At 36.8% G+C, this 14,092-nt stretch overlaps 1 protein-coding gene across 6 annotated transcripts in view; it reads right to left on the reverse strand.

The window, feature by feature from the left end:
• Positions 1 to 14,092, reverse strand: part of ERC2 (ELKS/RAB6-interacting/CAST family member 2) — a 971,230-nt gene that overhangs the window by 500,766 nt on the left and 456,372 nt on the right. For 4 of the 6 annotated variants that reach the window (XM_055383000.2, XM_055382999.2, XM_055383004.2 and 1 more), the window contains exons 9-11: positions 8,394 to 8,534; positions 5,126 to 5,266; positions 1,043 to 1,078 (exon numbers count right to left, since the gene is read on the reverse strand). In XM_055383000.2, coding sequence (XP_055238975.2) covers positions 1,043 to 1,078; positions 5,126 to 5,266; positions 8,394 to 8,534 — 318 coding nt within the window. The remainder of the gene's footprint in view (positions 1 to 1,042; positions 1,079 to 5,125; positions 5,267 to 8,393; positions 8,535 to 14,092) is intronic. The other 2 variants (XM_055383002.2, XM_055383001.2) reach the window with 1 other exon arrangement.

Raw genomic sequence — 14,092 nt, forward strand, 5'->3', positions numbered from 1 at the left:
AAAGAGGTTAACAAAGATGCTCTAGCAGGGTTTTAGGAATTCTGTTTGCAAAAATAAAATGTGTTGTAAAGAATGGAGGGTGGAGGCTGAATCTAACTAAGTACACCTGAACATCTTGCAGATCAAGCTGTATGTATCCTGAAGCAGTGGCTTAACAAATAAAAAGTTGTGGGTGCAATTGTTTCCTTTATCCATGCTATTCATTTTCTCCATAAGGGGATTTATACATAGGAGGTGATTAGAATGCATGATAGCACAGATCACATCTGCCAAATGATAAACTCTAGCCATCTTTATGAAGTATTTTCCCAGTAAGCCACTTAAGTTCACTGAACAAAAAAGCTTTTCTTCTTTAATAAGTTAAAAGAACAAACTGCTTCATATATTAATAAATGCACACAAGTCACTAGGATAAAAAAATTCATGGCGGCACCTGGCTCATTTTACAAATATTTTTACTAGTTACCTTTTTGTACTCTATTAAGCTATAATCAGAATTGTTACTATCTGTTATTAGGAGACTATATTATGGTTTGTCCTCAGCCAAATGGCATGCCTTTAACTGTTACAAAATCCACAGTAATGTCAGGTATTCACCAATCTCAAAGAGCGTAACCCTATTTTTAAATCTAAACCTGTTTTAACTTCTGTCACTTGAATAAAACAGATATTGAATTGTTTGCTATTTTACAAATGTTGTTATCCCTTTCGGCCTAGATATGCTTGTGTTTGAAGTATTTAAGAAAGAGTTCCATAAGCCTAGATCTTCAGCTGACTTTTGTTTTTCTATAGTCTTTGGGCTGAGGTTAAGAAGGAGGTAATATCAGAGTTGGCAATATTTTCTTGAGTTATTAATTTTTAAATTTCACATTCAAAAGAAATGGCAGTGGCCTCAGCACAGATCATTTCTTTTGACAGAACGGAAAGGGGAAGAAACTCATAAATATTTTCGAAACCTCCCCAGTATGGCACACCGTGACTGGTGATCAATGGATCCTCATGCTTTGATATGTTACAGCGGGAACTTTCAAAAATGACTTACTGGGTTGTACATCTGATTGAACAACTGCTCAGCTTGCTACATTGCAAAGTTGGGCAGGCATTGAGGCACAGACAGGGAAAGAAGGAAAGATCCAGAAAAACAGCATTAGCTCAACAAATCCAGTGCATTCGCACAGACGAGTTGGTTGTTAAAAAAGAAGAAATTTCAGTTTCTAAACATTCCACAGTGAAAGCGAGATGCTCTAGGGAAATACAAATGTTGACTTTGGCTCCTAAAAAAGAATAGCTGGAATAAGAAATGTAAGGTTTGTGTTACTTTCCCTTTCTCAAGTTAAATAACCCATGAAATAAAGAAAGCTGTCCACTTTTGATGATACATGAAGTGCTGGCCTCCAGCAATGAATCAGAAGAAGTACTTTTGGCCAAGTCTGCAATTTATTACCTGAACTTCAAAGATGGTAATAATAAAAGATTAATTAAATCTTATCATTGAATTTATAGCTCTTCTTTTACATTAACACAAGCCTGAATTTTCTATTCGGTCTATCTTCAGAAAAATACAGATCAGCAAACAGCAGGTTAGCAATAGCAAAATATCAGTCAGACTTTATCGGATTAACTTAAATGGGAAAAGAAGAAAAATTTAAATCAGCAGGACCAAAATACTGTATTATCCATTGCCTATTACCAATTTCTACTGCTGTCTCCGGATTAATAGAAAATATAATTTTCAAAGATATTCTATTATGTTCCAAGCGCTTTAGAATCTATAATGTTTTCTTGTCTATTTTGTTTTGAAGATTTAAATTTTTGTGGATTTAAATGTGCTGAATATTATTTTAAACAGCACTCTCAACTTATATTTTCTAAATACCTGCACTATTTATCTGGGGCTCAATGTCAAGGTGTAGAAGGTGAAATATTGTAGAAACTGCTACTTTGCTTTAAGCTAAGACACACTTTTTTAGAGCCTCTATTACTTTTTCCTTCAACTTGAATGAAGTAAATGACAATGCTATCATGGTTTAAAGAAACTCCCTCCTCAGGTATAATATTAATTGAAAAATTACTAAAGAGCATAAATCATATTTTGAATTGCCATTGCTTCTCAAATGATTTCTAATCACATAGGGTAAATTTACTCCCCCATTTTGAACCTCAAATACTCTTTTGAAAGACAAAATGATCCATACGTCAATTATCAGCCTCTTCTCAACTCTTGGGTGTCTATTTAAGATTGATGAATGCGCTTAATTACAAAGCACACTTATAATTTGCAATTATGCATTATTTGGTTAGTATCATTTTATCAGCCTCACTAATATCAGTAAAAATTTCCTCACACATGAACATTTATAAGTAGTGGGATGGAATGTATAAGGGAGTTCCTTTTCTGCCTATAACCATTTGTCATCACAAAGTATTGAAGGCATCTTAAATTCACACAGTATAATAAAGGGTTAAAGTAATCATGTGTCTGAATGTTCTCCACAAACTTTTATGTAAAAACTCCCTTTACCAATGTCAAGCATTGTTTACAAGACAAAAATAAGTTTAAATCACCGTTTGGATTTCATTGCCACTGGCAGACAAGGTTTCTGTTCAACGACACACATCTACAATGTTGTGTAGATTTTATCGGAAAAATACCTGGACACTCACAAACCTTAAGCAAAATTCCACTGGGAATTTTTGGTGTATTTATGACATAATAAAACTATTATGTTTTCAGCTTTCATTTAGTAAACTTTTATATTTAATTCACAAGTCACGTACCCTTTTATTTAAAAAGAGGCCCAGACACACTTAAGCTTTTATAGCTGCTTATTTTTCCATGAGTAAATGATGTGTTTATATGTATATTCACATACTGTTCGCTTATATTTTCAAATATTTCATGTAGATCTCAATTTTTTTAAGGTGATGGGTATTTGAGGTTTTTACGGAACTATTTATTAGCAGAAATTAAAGACTACTGAAAAAATATTTTAAACTTTTGAATTTAGTTAATGCTAGACAGCCAAAAATAACAAAATAGCATTTGCAGGTTAGACATAAATATATTTAAATTATAATTACCCTATTTAAACTCACTGCACTATGCATTTAGGAGATAGTATAAGCAAAGATTATGTATATACTTAGAAATAAGTTATCTTTTCATAAATGAAATAGGTCCTTTACAGCAAGACAACCATATTTGTTACTTTAATTCTAGTGACGTGGTAGAATGTTAAAATGCTGTCAGGAATAATGCTACAATGTTTACAGGATTTGGTCTGTGAATTTCAGTGTGTGGTGCCTACCTGCAAGTCAAAGGAAACCACACACTCTGAGTGATCTCAGGGGCAAACCACAGCTATGTTGAAAGAAACTATACTGAATTGCATAAATGTTGATTTATTAAACTAGTCAAGTCATTACATGAAAAGTATAAGCAACAATATGTGAATCTCTTCCTTTTAATTACTAGTGGATTTCAAATTCCCATAGATGATTTACACTAAAAAGGAAGGTGTCAAGCATGTACCTATAGAAATAATAAATGGAGCCCCCTGATCTCCATAACAATGACTCATCAGAGTAGGTGGAGGACATCTTTTATGCCCAGGTCTATTTGAGGCCGTCTTTCTTCTCGACTCAGCACACTGTGACTAAGGTAAAATAGTGCAGGGAATGGTCATAAGGAGCCAAAGAATTTCTCTCTTTCACAAAGCTAGCTTAAAGCCTGCCTTAGGATCACAAAACTTTTATTAAATAAAAAATATTTTTCATAAGTTCATCCCTTAATATGCATATCATAGATAACATTTTGAAGAGCACATTTATATAGGTCAGGAATGTATGTCATATACCCAATACATCATAGCCAAGTCAATCTCCATTTAAACACCCTCAAATGGGCAATTTAAATTCTTTTATTTATTGTTCAAGATTTCTGCTTAACTAAATATTGCTTGAAATAAGTGAGATGATGAGTGGATTGGGAAATATATTTTGCAATATAGAGATTTTCTTGCTGTTTTGTTATTAAAGGATTTGATCTGTGTATTTATCTTTTTCTGTATTAGCAAGTAGACTTTCTTAGCGTGAAATTTCTCATGACAATTTCCTAAAAATCTCTGTAAAGTGAATACCATATAGTAACATTTCAGTTATATATTGCATCATACAAAATAGTATATTAAATTTTAAGATATCTAGAGTAATTCCTTCACAGATATGTGATTCCTTCACATCCTTGACCATCCATGTCATATTTTTCATAACTTTAGCCAATAAATCCCCATCCCGGTGTGTGCTATGAATTATACATAGTCAAATTGTATTATATGCTTTGATTGATTGTTTAGATTCTTATCATCTCTTCTGAATAAGCTTATGAGTTGTCAAAGGGAAACAAAATGCTTAAACTCATAATGTTATGAGTTTTATGTGAACAATGAGTGCAGACATACCAAACAACACAGGGAAAAAGTCAAAGTAACAATGCATGACTGGAAATGCACTCCACAAAAATGTCTGGGTCAGAGAAAACATGTTAATGCCGCCATGTAAATATCCTATTTCTTTTCCAAAGCCTTCTATCTACAACAAGCTTTCTTAGACAGTAAGGCCATTTTGATCAAATATAAATAGTCATTCTACAGAGATGGGACTTGACAATTCTGGTGAACTTCTAGAAAGTTAACAATGTCAGAAAAGCTTTTTGCAAAGTTCTAATACAAAAAAATGACCTACATCTGAAAGTAGCAAAAGTTTATTAATATCTAATGTGGCTTCCGGATTCTGTGATTTGTTGAAAACATTTCTATTTTTCTTTGTTGATAGTTGAGATTTGCCCAGAGAGTAATGGCTGGTGTTTATAATATTTTTAACTTCTGCTACTATTTTCATCTATTTTTCAAGTTTTTCTTAAACAGGAAACCTAAGACAATTTTTCAGGTTTACAGACAGATTTGATAGACTTCTTAGCAATAAAGTTAAGAGTATTTAATTAATTCTTTTATCAGCAGACAGCAACAGATAAGGGGTTTGTTTCTTTTTAAAAACGTCTCTTCCCGTTCCATTTTATAAATTCATTTTTAAATGAGCATGATTTTTTTTCTTAGACTTCACTTACCTTTTTTAACTGTGCTTCCAATTTGCTACATTCCTCTTTCTTTTGTTCAATGGCTATTTCTAGAGATTTTAATTTGGAATCCCTTTTCAGCCCCGCAGAGGCTAATGAAGATGCATGTTCCTTGAGGTCAATTAAACTAGACTGAAAGAGAAAGAATGTGAGTGAGTAAAACACTGAAATTTCTACTAGCAATGCCTTCAATTTGAACACATTGATTCTATACATAGCAATAAAGTGTGCAGTAGACAGAAAGGGTAAATATAATCTTACTAAGGTAACAATAGTCAGCTCTGGTCAGGAAATTAAAGTTGGCCAGCTTACAGAACGAGTAGGATCTAATTGCCGTAGAATCAAATGTGACCAAATGGTGTGGTCAGTAAATGCATGTTTCACGTCTCAAAGTCATGCTAATGATGTAAGTCCCAAGGTGGTCTTTACATGTCATAGCAAAACAGACACCCTGAACCTTCCGTTTACATTTATTGCTGTCAGACTATGCAGACGCTGAGACAAATACAAAAGAAAATACTGACTTTAATGCATCCGCTCCCAAGAGCAAGTCAAATATAAAAGAAGCCTCCTACTACATTTTTATCAAATCCCATTTCTTTAACAGATAAATGATCAATGGTTTTACAAACATCTTCTGGAAAATCAAACATAAAATTATTTTAAAATTTAGAGTAAATTTTATGTTTGCGTCCTTTGCAATCTAGATTTGACAGATATGATGAATCTTTCCAACTCAGACATGGGGTTACCTAAATTGTTCCAGTCACTAATCGTGTCCAGAAACCAACAGGCTCCACATATAGTTTGAATTCCAAAAACTACAGAAATAAATAACTTGCATATATCACTGAACATAACTTTGCAACCTAAAAGAGCAATGTTTGTCATCAAATATGAAATAGCAACATCTAACTATGTGACTCAGATGTACAGGTTTTACCCCAAAACAGACTCCATGTATTTCCTTCTTGATCATTTGCATCACCTAGGAAGATACTAAAGACACAATGGTCTCTCTGTAAACAATGTTGGCTAATAATTTACACTGGGTTGCTTCATGGACACTGGAATAACCTTGACGATAAAAATCACCATCATCCAGCAAGGTGCTTCTAAAGCCCTCTGAGGAACAGGTGAGCCATTCTCATTCTTCACATCAGGAAACAGGCTCACAAGAGCTGAGCATCTTGTCAAAGATCACTTAGCTAGTAAAGGCAGATACAGGTCTCTAACCCAGGTCTACAATTCCAATTTCAATGACTTTTGTCATATCATTCCCACAGAAATAACAAAGGATATTATAATCCAGTCACTTTGTCATGCTGAAGACATATCTTCACTCCAATTAAATTATAAGCTCCCTGCTGACGGCAACTGCATATTGTTTTCCTTTATAAATTTTAAATTGCCAGATGCAATAGCCAGTTTTAGTCGACTTGGCTAGGCTCTAGTCCTCAGTTATTAATCTAGGAGTTGCTAATAGAAGGCATTTTGTAGACATGACTAAAATCTACCATCAGTTGACTTTAAGTAAAGGAGATTATCCTCAGTATTCTGCATGGGCCTGATCCCATCAAGTGAAAGGCCTATGAGCAGAATTCAGGTTTCCCTGAGGAAGAACAAATTCCACCTATTGATTGCAGCATCAGCTTCTGTCTAAGACCTTCCAGTCGGCTTTTGCTGATGGCCTGCTCTGCGAATTTTGAAATTTGCCTAGCCTCTGTAACTGTGTAAGCCAATTCCTTATGATAAAGTTCTTAATCTGTAGAAAATGTTTAACGTGGTTCTGTTTTTCTTGCAGAACCCTGACTGACACACCCAGCCCAGTGCCAAGCACATCATGCAGAAACAACAAGTGTTTACCAAAATGTCTATCTGAAAGTCATACAATGTTGGCATTATTTACAAAACTATTTTCACTTACAGCTTATGCTCCACCACTTCATCAAGATCTCTTTTCATTAGAAGTATATACATTGATTTTAAGGTGCAAACCGACAAATAACACTCGCAACCGGTGAAGAATGCTATAAACAAAGTCAAAGCTTCCATATCTTCTGTCGCATGCAAACAACAGTCATCACAGATCCTCCAACTCAGAATCAGCAGTGGAAGCTAGGAAGAGAACTCCATTCTTTATTTTCATAACAAAGAAATAAGCTCCTTTCTAAAAAGCAAGTAGGTTTAAATTTTAGGAAATACGGATTTTGTTTCTGATTTTCCTCGAAACTCCTCTTACTCATCCATTCTTTTCCTTCTTCATCTAGATTCCTAATTTATTCAGGACTTTAGTTTGTGTGGAATTATCAGTACCACACGAGTGAGGAAATACTGCGGAGCTAGGAGATAGATAACTGTGCTGTGGTACCGTCCAGCAGGGTGAAAAGTCTGTAACAGTCTAAAGAAGATGGACAGTTACAGCAGACAAAAGTAAGTGTGAAGGGGCCAATTGCAGGCAATCTCCACGTATCTCAGAGTTGTGAGGATTAAATAAAATAATGTGTAATTACTGCTGCTCATACTTCTCCACCGAACTATCCCCAAGAAAACTGAGAGGGTTACAGGGATCCCTTGAAGAATGGGGGAATAGCCCAAAGCATCCTCTTCATAACCCCCAAGCAAGAATTTCTTCAAAGTATAAGATTTTACTTTAAAAACACAGGTGGCATTTATATTCTGTATTCATGTTTGCTGTGGTATAAAAATACAGCTCTAAATTATTTACTATAATGTAAAAATAATATGCCAGAAGAGCAGCCACACTTAAGCTCTACCTTGGGGTCCAGCATGGTACCACATCTCCTAATCTGAGAGTATTGGGTGGTCCCTTTGAAAAGTACAGATGAATGCAAAGCACTTGACACAAGGAATAGTACATAGCAGACACCGAATAAAGTAGAGCTATTGTTACTATCATCATCGCTGCTGTTGTTATCTCAAACAAGGGATCATGGGCCTGTGAAAAATACAGAATCCTTTAAGCCATGCAAATGTGGTAAGACATAAAGAAAAGTTTCAAGGAGCTACATTGTATATGGTTAGCAGAGCAGAGAAGATAGGCATAGGGCATCACAGATGAAGGAAGTTACAAAAAAAAAAAATTCCTTTAAATTCAGGCAGCTTTACAAAAGAAAGGTTACTACATTCCCCAAGCCTTCATACAGTGCCTCCTACTAAGTCTCTAGTCTCTTGCAGCTTCATTGAATATGGGTTTATGAGGACTATCAATGTGGTTCATTTGTTTTTCCAGACTCACCTCTTTCTCGGTCAGTTCAGCCTGTAAAGCATTGACCTTCTCTTTCAGGTCTTTGTTCTCTTTTCGGAAGGATTCTATCTCTTCTAGTCTTTCCCGATCATCTCTTTCTCGCTGTTCTTTCAAGCGCTCAATTATTCTCTCCTGTAAGGCAATTAACAAAAAAGAAGAGGTGAGAACCCATCAGTGTATATGCCAAAGCATACTGTAAAAGAAAATAAGAGGCAGTACATCTAAGAAATGCTGTACAGGAATCAACACACACAAGAAACTCAAAACTGGATTCGTGGGGAGGCTGTGCATAACAGCACTTGGGAAGGACAACCAATAACAGCTTTTGACTTGTTAATAAAAGTTAATATCACAGGGTTGCAAAGGAACTTAATGTTCAAGTTCTGTGGCTGCTCTTGGTTCATGGTAGTATCCAGCAAATTTCTAAAGCAGCTCTAGAAGAGGGAGCTTCAAAAACCAAGACTCCAGACCTACCACAGACTTGCACAGGAAAAGGGAAGAAGTAGAACATGCCTCTTGGCTCCGCCCTCTTTGCTTAGCCTCTCCATTTGTCATCAAAGAGCCTTCATTGGTTTCTGAAGACTGTTCTCTGGCTAGATGGGAATGAAGTGGGGCAGGACCCAAACCCTCCAGGACTTAGAGCTGGGACTCATTGTGAGAACTTGAGACAAAGAATCAGTCCATTGTGTATGTGATTTTCCAGTGTGTCTGAGGATGTTTACTTCTGTGTTTTTTCAGTGGTTTCTTGATAGTCAGCAGAGAATCCAAAACACTGGCTGAGTTTGAACGAGGTTCAGCAGCAGCTTTATTTTATTGAGGGCTTACTACATGCTAGGCACTGTGATGTGCTCTCCTCATCAGTCCTCATCACAAGCGCAAGGGCAGATCCAGTGCTCTTGGTGACGGTGTAGAGGTGAGGAAACCCAGAGCTCCGAGACGCAAGGTGGCCCAGGTCATACACAGAACACCTCCCACATCCCAGGCTCTCTGACTGTCAGCCACACCCATGAGACCACACTGCCACAAACATACACCTGGAGCCATTCAAGGAGGTCTGCCTTTGACTTTCACACTGAAATGAAAACACTGCTTTGTAGACTTGTTTTCCAAAAATAGGGAATCTGCCTGATATCAAAGTAAGAAACTTACACACACACACACACACACACACGCACACACACACGCACACACACACACACACACACGAAAATTCCATCTGCGTAAAGCTTGAGTTAGATTTCTGAAATTAGTTTGAAATTATCCAACACATATCTAAACTTCCTCTCGGATGGCCATGTTAAAAAATACTGGTGCAACAACTGTGGCCAAGGATGCTGATACTATCTTTTATATTCTTATAATTGCACAGTGCAAGACAATGCCTGATAAATAAGACAACTGTAAAATAGTATTTAATGCAGACGGAAGTTCGTTTGAACAGTTAGCCTGTGATTTAAGATCCCCCGAGGAAGCAACTGTTCTACCCCACTGACAATAATTTATGTATCTAATGCTTTCAGTGGAGGAGGTACCATTACTGTTTTCCAATTATTTAAAAACACTTTAAATGAAATATTATAAGAGAGGAGGCAGAAATATAACAAATGAAACTATTAATTGCCTATATTTGTTTCTTCTTGATCCCAGACCTAGTTTACCTACCTGTGACAATGGTGAGTGGATGACTATGTGATCCACAGGAGAAGGAAATGGCCACAGTACATGGTCAATCTCTCAAGGGTTTTTAATGATTTCAGCAACCGAGACCTTGCTGCCTTTTGCCCACACTACAACCAATTACCCAGCCACCTCTCCATCCCATCCCTTCCACTACATGGCTGTTGGAGTGACATTTCTAAAGCTCCAAAAGGACCTGTCGCCTCACTATTTGGAAACCTTCCCAGGAATCCCTCTGGCTGGATCACATGGCACTTATTCCCACTCGGCAGCCTTCACATGGTTTCACTGCATGATCATCCTCCCAGCCCCACTTTCAAGAGGGCAGCACTAAAATCCTATGAGTCTTTTTGACCCACAGCTGGGCAAATCATCTGGCATACAACAAGCAATTAAAAGAGCTGAAGGAAGGAGAACTCAATTAGGGATCATCTTGGCTTCAAAGAAAAGGTAATAAAATTAAGCAGACATGTTAACAGCCAGAAGGTGTCAGAATCGTTTGGAAAGTAGGTCGATTTGCTCTAAGCACTCGTACTATTGACTGGGCATTGATGACAAAAAAAATCAACAAGCACTATAATGTTTTTAAGTGTTATTGATGATTCAATACTACAAAATATTTCTCCGTCAATCACAAAACCAATTTAACTGTCAGCCGCGCAGGGCCAGATGTCAAAAACATGTGTTAAAAGGCCCTAATATACCATGATGTACTTGATTAAAAACTAACTTGCAGAAATTCCAACAATGTGTTCTTGTTTTAGTCTTATTTGCATTGGCAAGCATTCCTTGTGCACTCATCTGGCTCTGCACAGGTCTAATCTATTTGTGCTTTATCACAGGGTGGGAACTAAATTACAGTGGCCTCCAGCTCCACTATCTGGCTTTCTCAACTGCTTATCTGCTATGTGGCTACAGCAAGGCTTGGCGAGACCAGCTTTATAAATACAGTGGGTTCCATCTCTTGAGCTTCTGTGTGTCAATCCTAGAACCAAGTCATATTCAATCTTAACTCACGGAGAGGCATTATTCTTTGCACTCTGTTAATAGTTGAATAAGTTCCTGGAAATTAAAAGGAATAATACACTCCCTAGGATGCCATAATCCAGGGGAAATGGTGAATACTGCCTGATGGATTCTTTTCAACAGCCAAGAGACAGCAAATAATTAAATGTACTTAAAAATTCGTGAGTTTTTATTAATCATTTTGTTTCACAGCATGCCTTGTTACAGGCGGATTTGTGCAATTAAATGTGGATAAAAATGGGACTTGTGAGCAAAACTCCATTTAAAGAAAATTGTGATGTTGCCAAAAGCACAAAGATCTTTGAGTTTTAGTCTTATTCTATCACCTGTGAGCTACTGGCCTTGGGATAGTCCAGAGGAGGCAGCAAAGTCTCAACCAAGGACCAGCTTAGACAGGGTGGAAACAGCTTCCAGGAGCGGTGGGTTGAGAAGTTAGCACGTGCCATGATTAATTAATGATGTCTCTCTAGGCCCAGAAATGGGGGATGATGCTGTACATGTCGATATTTTTATTTCTGGGCAAATCATTTCACCTCATTGAGCCCATTTCCCATCTTAAAATGGAAGAGCATAGATTTAGTGTTTCTCAAAGTGTAGCCTTCTGACCACTTGGATCAGAACCCTTCGGTATATTTAAAAATCAGAGGTTCCTGGGCTCCACAGCAGAGCAGCTGAATCAGAATCTCTAGGAAACAGGACCCAGGAAACTGTATTTTAAGAAACCTCCTAGATGATAAGATTATTTGGATATATACAAAGGTTTGATGCATACTGGAATACTTAGAATAAATCTTCTATTATTTGTCCTAAGATAGATAACCTTGCCAGTTCCTATCCAACGGTTTTATCTGTGCTTTCCAAATACATTAGGCATTCTGATTTTGGCACCTTTAAAAAATTCCCTCCACATCCATTGCTCTATATCTGCTTTTATTCTTCATCACTATGAAAAGTTAAAAAACAGATGCAAACAGAGTTTGGAAATAAATAGCTCACAAAGCTGGTACATAGAGCTCTTTTGTTTGACTTGAGCATCATAATTTTTAAAAATCTGAACTTGAATGTTTTGAAATAGACCAGGGATCTGCAGCTTACCATAGCTACCAGTAGTCCCTACTACACTTCAGCAAAGCCACATCCCTCATTTTTGTTCCCTCCCTGGCCCTTCTAGTCATCTAAGTTCTCAACTCCTCATCTGTGGTCCAATTCAGATGCCATAAGCCTGAGATTGCAGATCAGCAAACTGAATAATTCATTGTCAAGGGAGTTCCAGGACAGCATGAAACTTAGAGGTCAGCTAATAAAAATGTGTATTTTGAAGATGAGGTACTGAGACCCTGAGAGAAGAGGCTTGCCCAGGTGATGCAACTGTCAAGCAGTAAAGACAGTCCAAGGGGCCAGACTCCCACAGACCTCAGATTCCTTCCCAGACACCCCCTCAGCCTCAAAGGAAGTACTTAAATAAAGGGAGTAGTTTCAGATTTGGGAATTACCTTGGGATTTAAGCTAGAATAAATCAAATCTTAATAGGGTCCAGAAAAAAAAAATAAAATCCTGCCAAGAATTCATGACATGAAAAATTATATGGTATATGTTTACTTCTGTGAATTTTAAGAAAGAAATCAAGAGGTAGAAATAGGGCGATATCATACAACCCAAATATGCTAAATGAACACATAAGCAGTAATAGTTTTTGAACAAACATCCCCTCATTCCAATGTTACAAATAAAACTACTGCAGAGAGCTCTGGAAATAAATTATTAAAAGATGAAAAGAGAATATCTTTCCCCAAAAAGTCATCTTATTAAATATTCTTATAAGCTTTCAAGTAAAACCTTATCATTCTTATAATTGAATCCTGAAGTTATAATCTTTCAATGTTTAAATTGTTACAGGATTTATAACTTTATTAACCAGCAACTGTTTCTCCTCCATGGTTTTTTTAGCAAAATTAATTTGGAAATACATACTAAATATGATGTCAAATAAGGTAACTCAATGTCAAAATGTACATTCTTTTTCTTACAAAAGCCTCATTTTAATTGTTTGCTATATTTTATTTTATTTACATTCTGGGATACATGTGCACGATGTGTAGGTTTGTTACACAGGTAAACGTGTGTAATGGTGGTTTGCTGCACCTATCAACCCATCACCTAGGTATTAAGCTCAGCATGCATTAGCTATTTTTCCTAATGCTCTCCCTCCCCCCACCCCTTCCAACAGGCCCCAGTGTGTGTTGTTCCCTTCCCTGTGTCCATGTGTTCGCATTGCTCAGCTCCCACTTATAAGTGAGAACAGGCAGTGTTTCGTTTTCTGTTCCTGCATTAGTTTGCTGAGGTTAATGGCTTCCAGTTCCATCCATGTCCCTGCAAATAACATGATCTCATTCCTTTTCATGGCTGCATAGTATTCCATGGTATATATGTACCACATTTTCTTTATTCAGTCTATCATTGATGGACATTTGGGTTGGTTCCATGTCTTTGCTATTGTGGATAGTACTGCAATGAACATATGCATGCATCTTTATAATAGAATGATTTATATTCCTTTGGGTATATACCCAGTAATGGGATTGCTGGGTCAAATGGTATTTATTGTTCTAGGTCTTTGAGGAATTGCCACACTGTCTTCCACAATGGTTGAACTAATTTCAACCAACAGTGTAAAAGCATTCCTTTTTCTCCCCAGCCTCACCAGCATCTGTTGTTTCTTGACATTTTAATACCTGCCATTCTGACTGGCATGAGATGGTATCTCACTGTGGTTTTGATTTGCATTTCTCTAATGATCAGTGATGTTGAGCTCTTTTTCATGTGTGTTGGCTGCATAAATGTCTTCTTTTGAGAAGTGTCTGTTCATGTCTTTTGACCACTTGTTAATGGGGTTGTTTGTTTGTTTCTTGTAAACTTGTTTAAGTTCCTTGCATATTCTGGATATTAGACCTTTGTCAGATGGATAGATTGCAAAAATTTTCTCCCAT

The sequence above is a fragment of the Gorilla gorilla genome, chromosome 2 (assembly GCF_029281585.2).
Source record: "Gorilla gorilla gorilla isolate KB3781 chromosome 2, NHGRI_mGorGor1-v2.1_pri, whole genome shotgun sequence".
In the NCBI taxonomy this organism is placed as follows: Eukaryota; Metazoa; Chordata; class Mammalia; order Primates; family Hominidae; genus Gorilla; species Gorilla gorilla.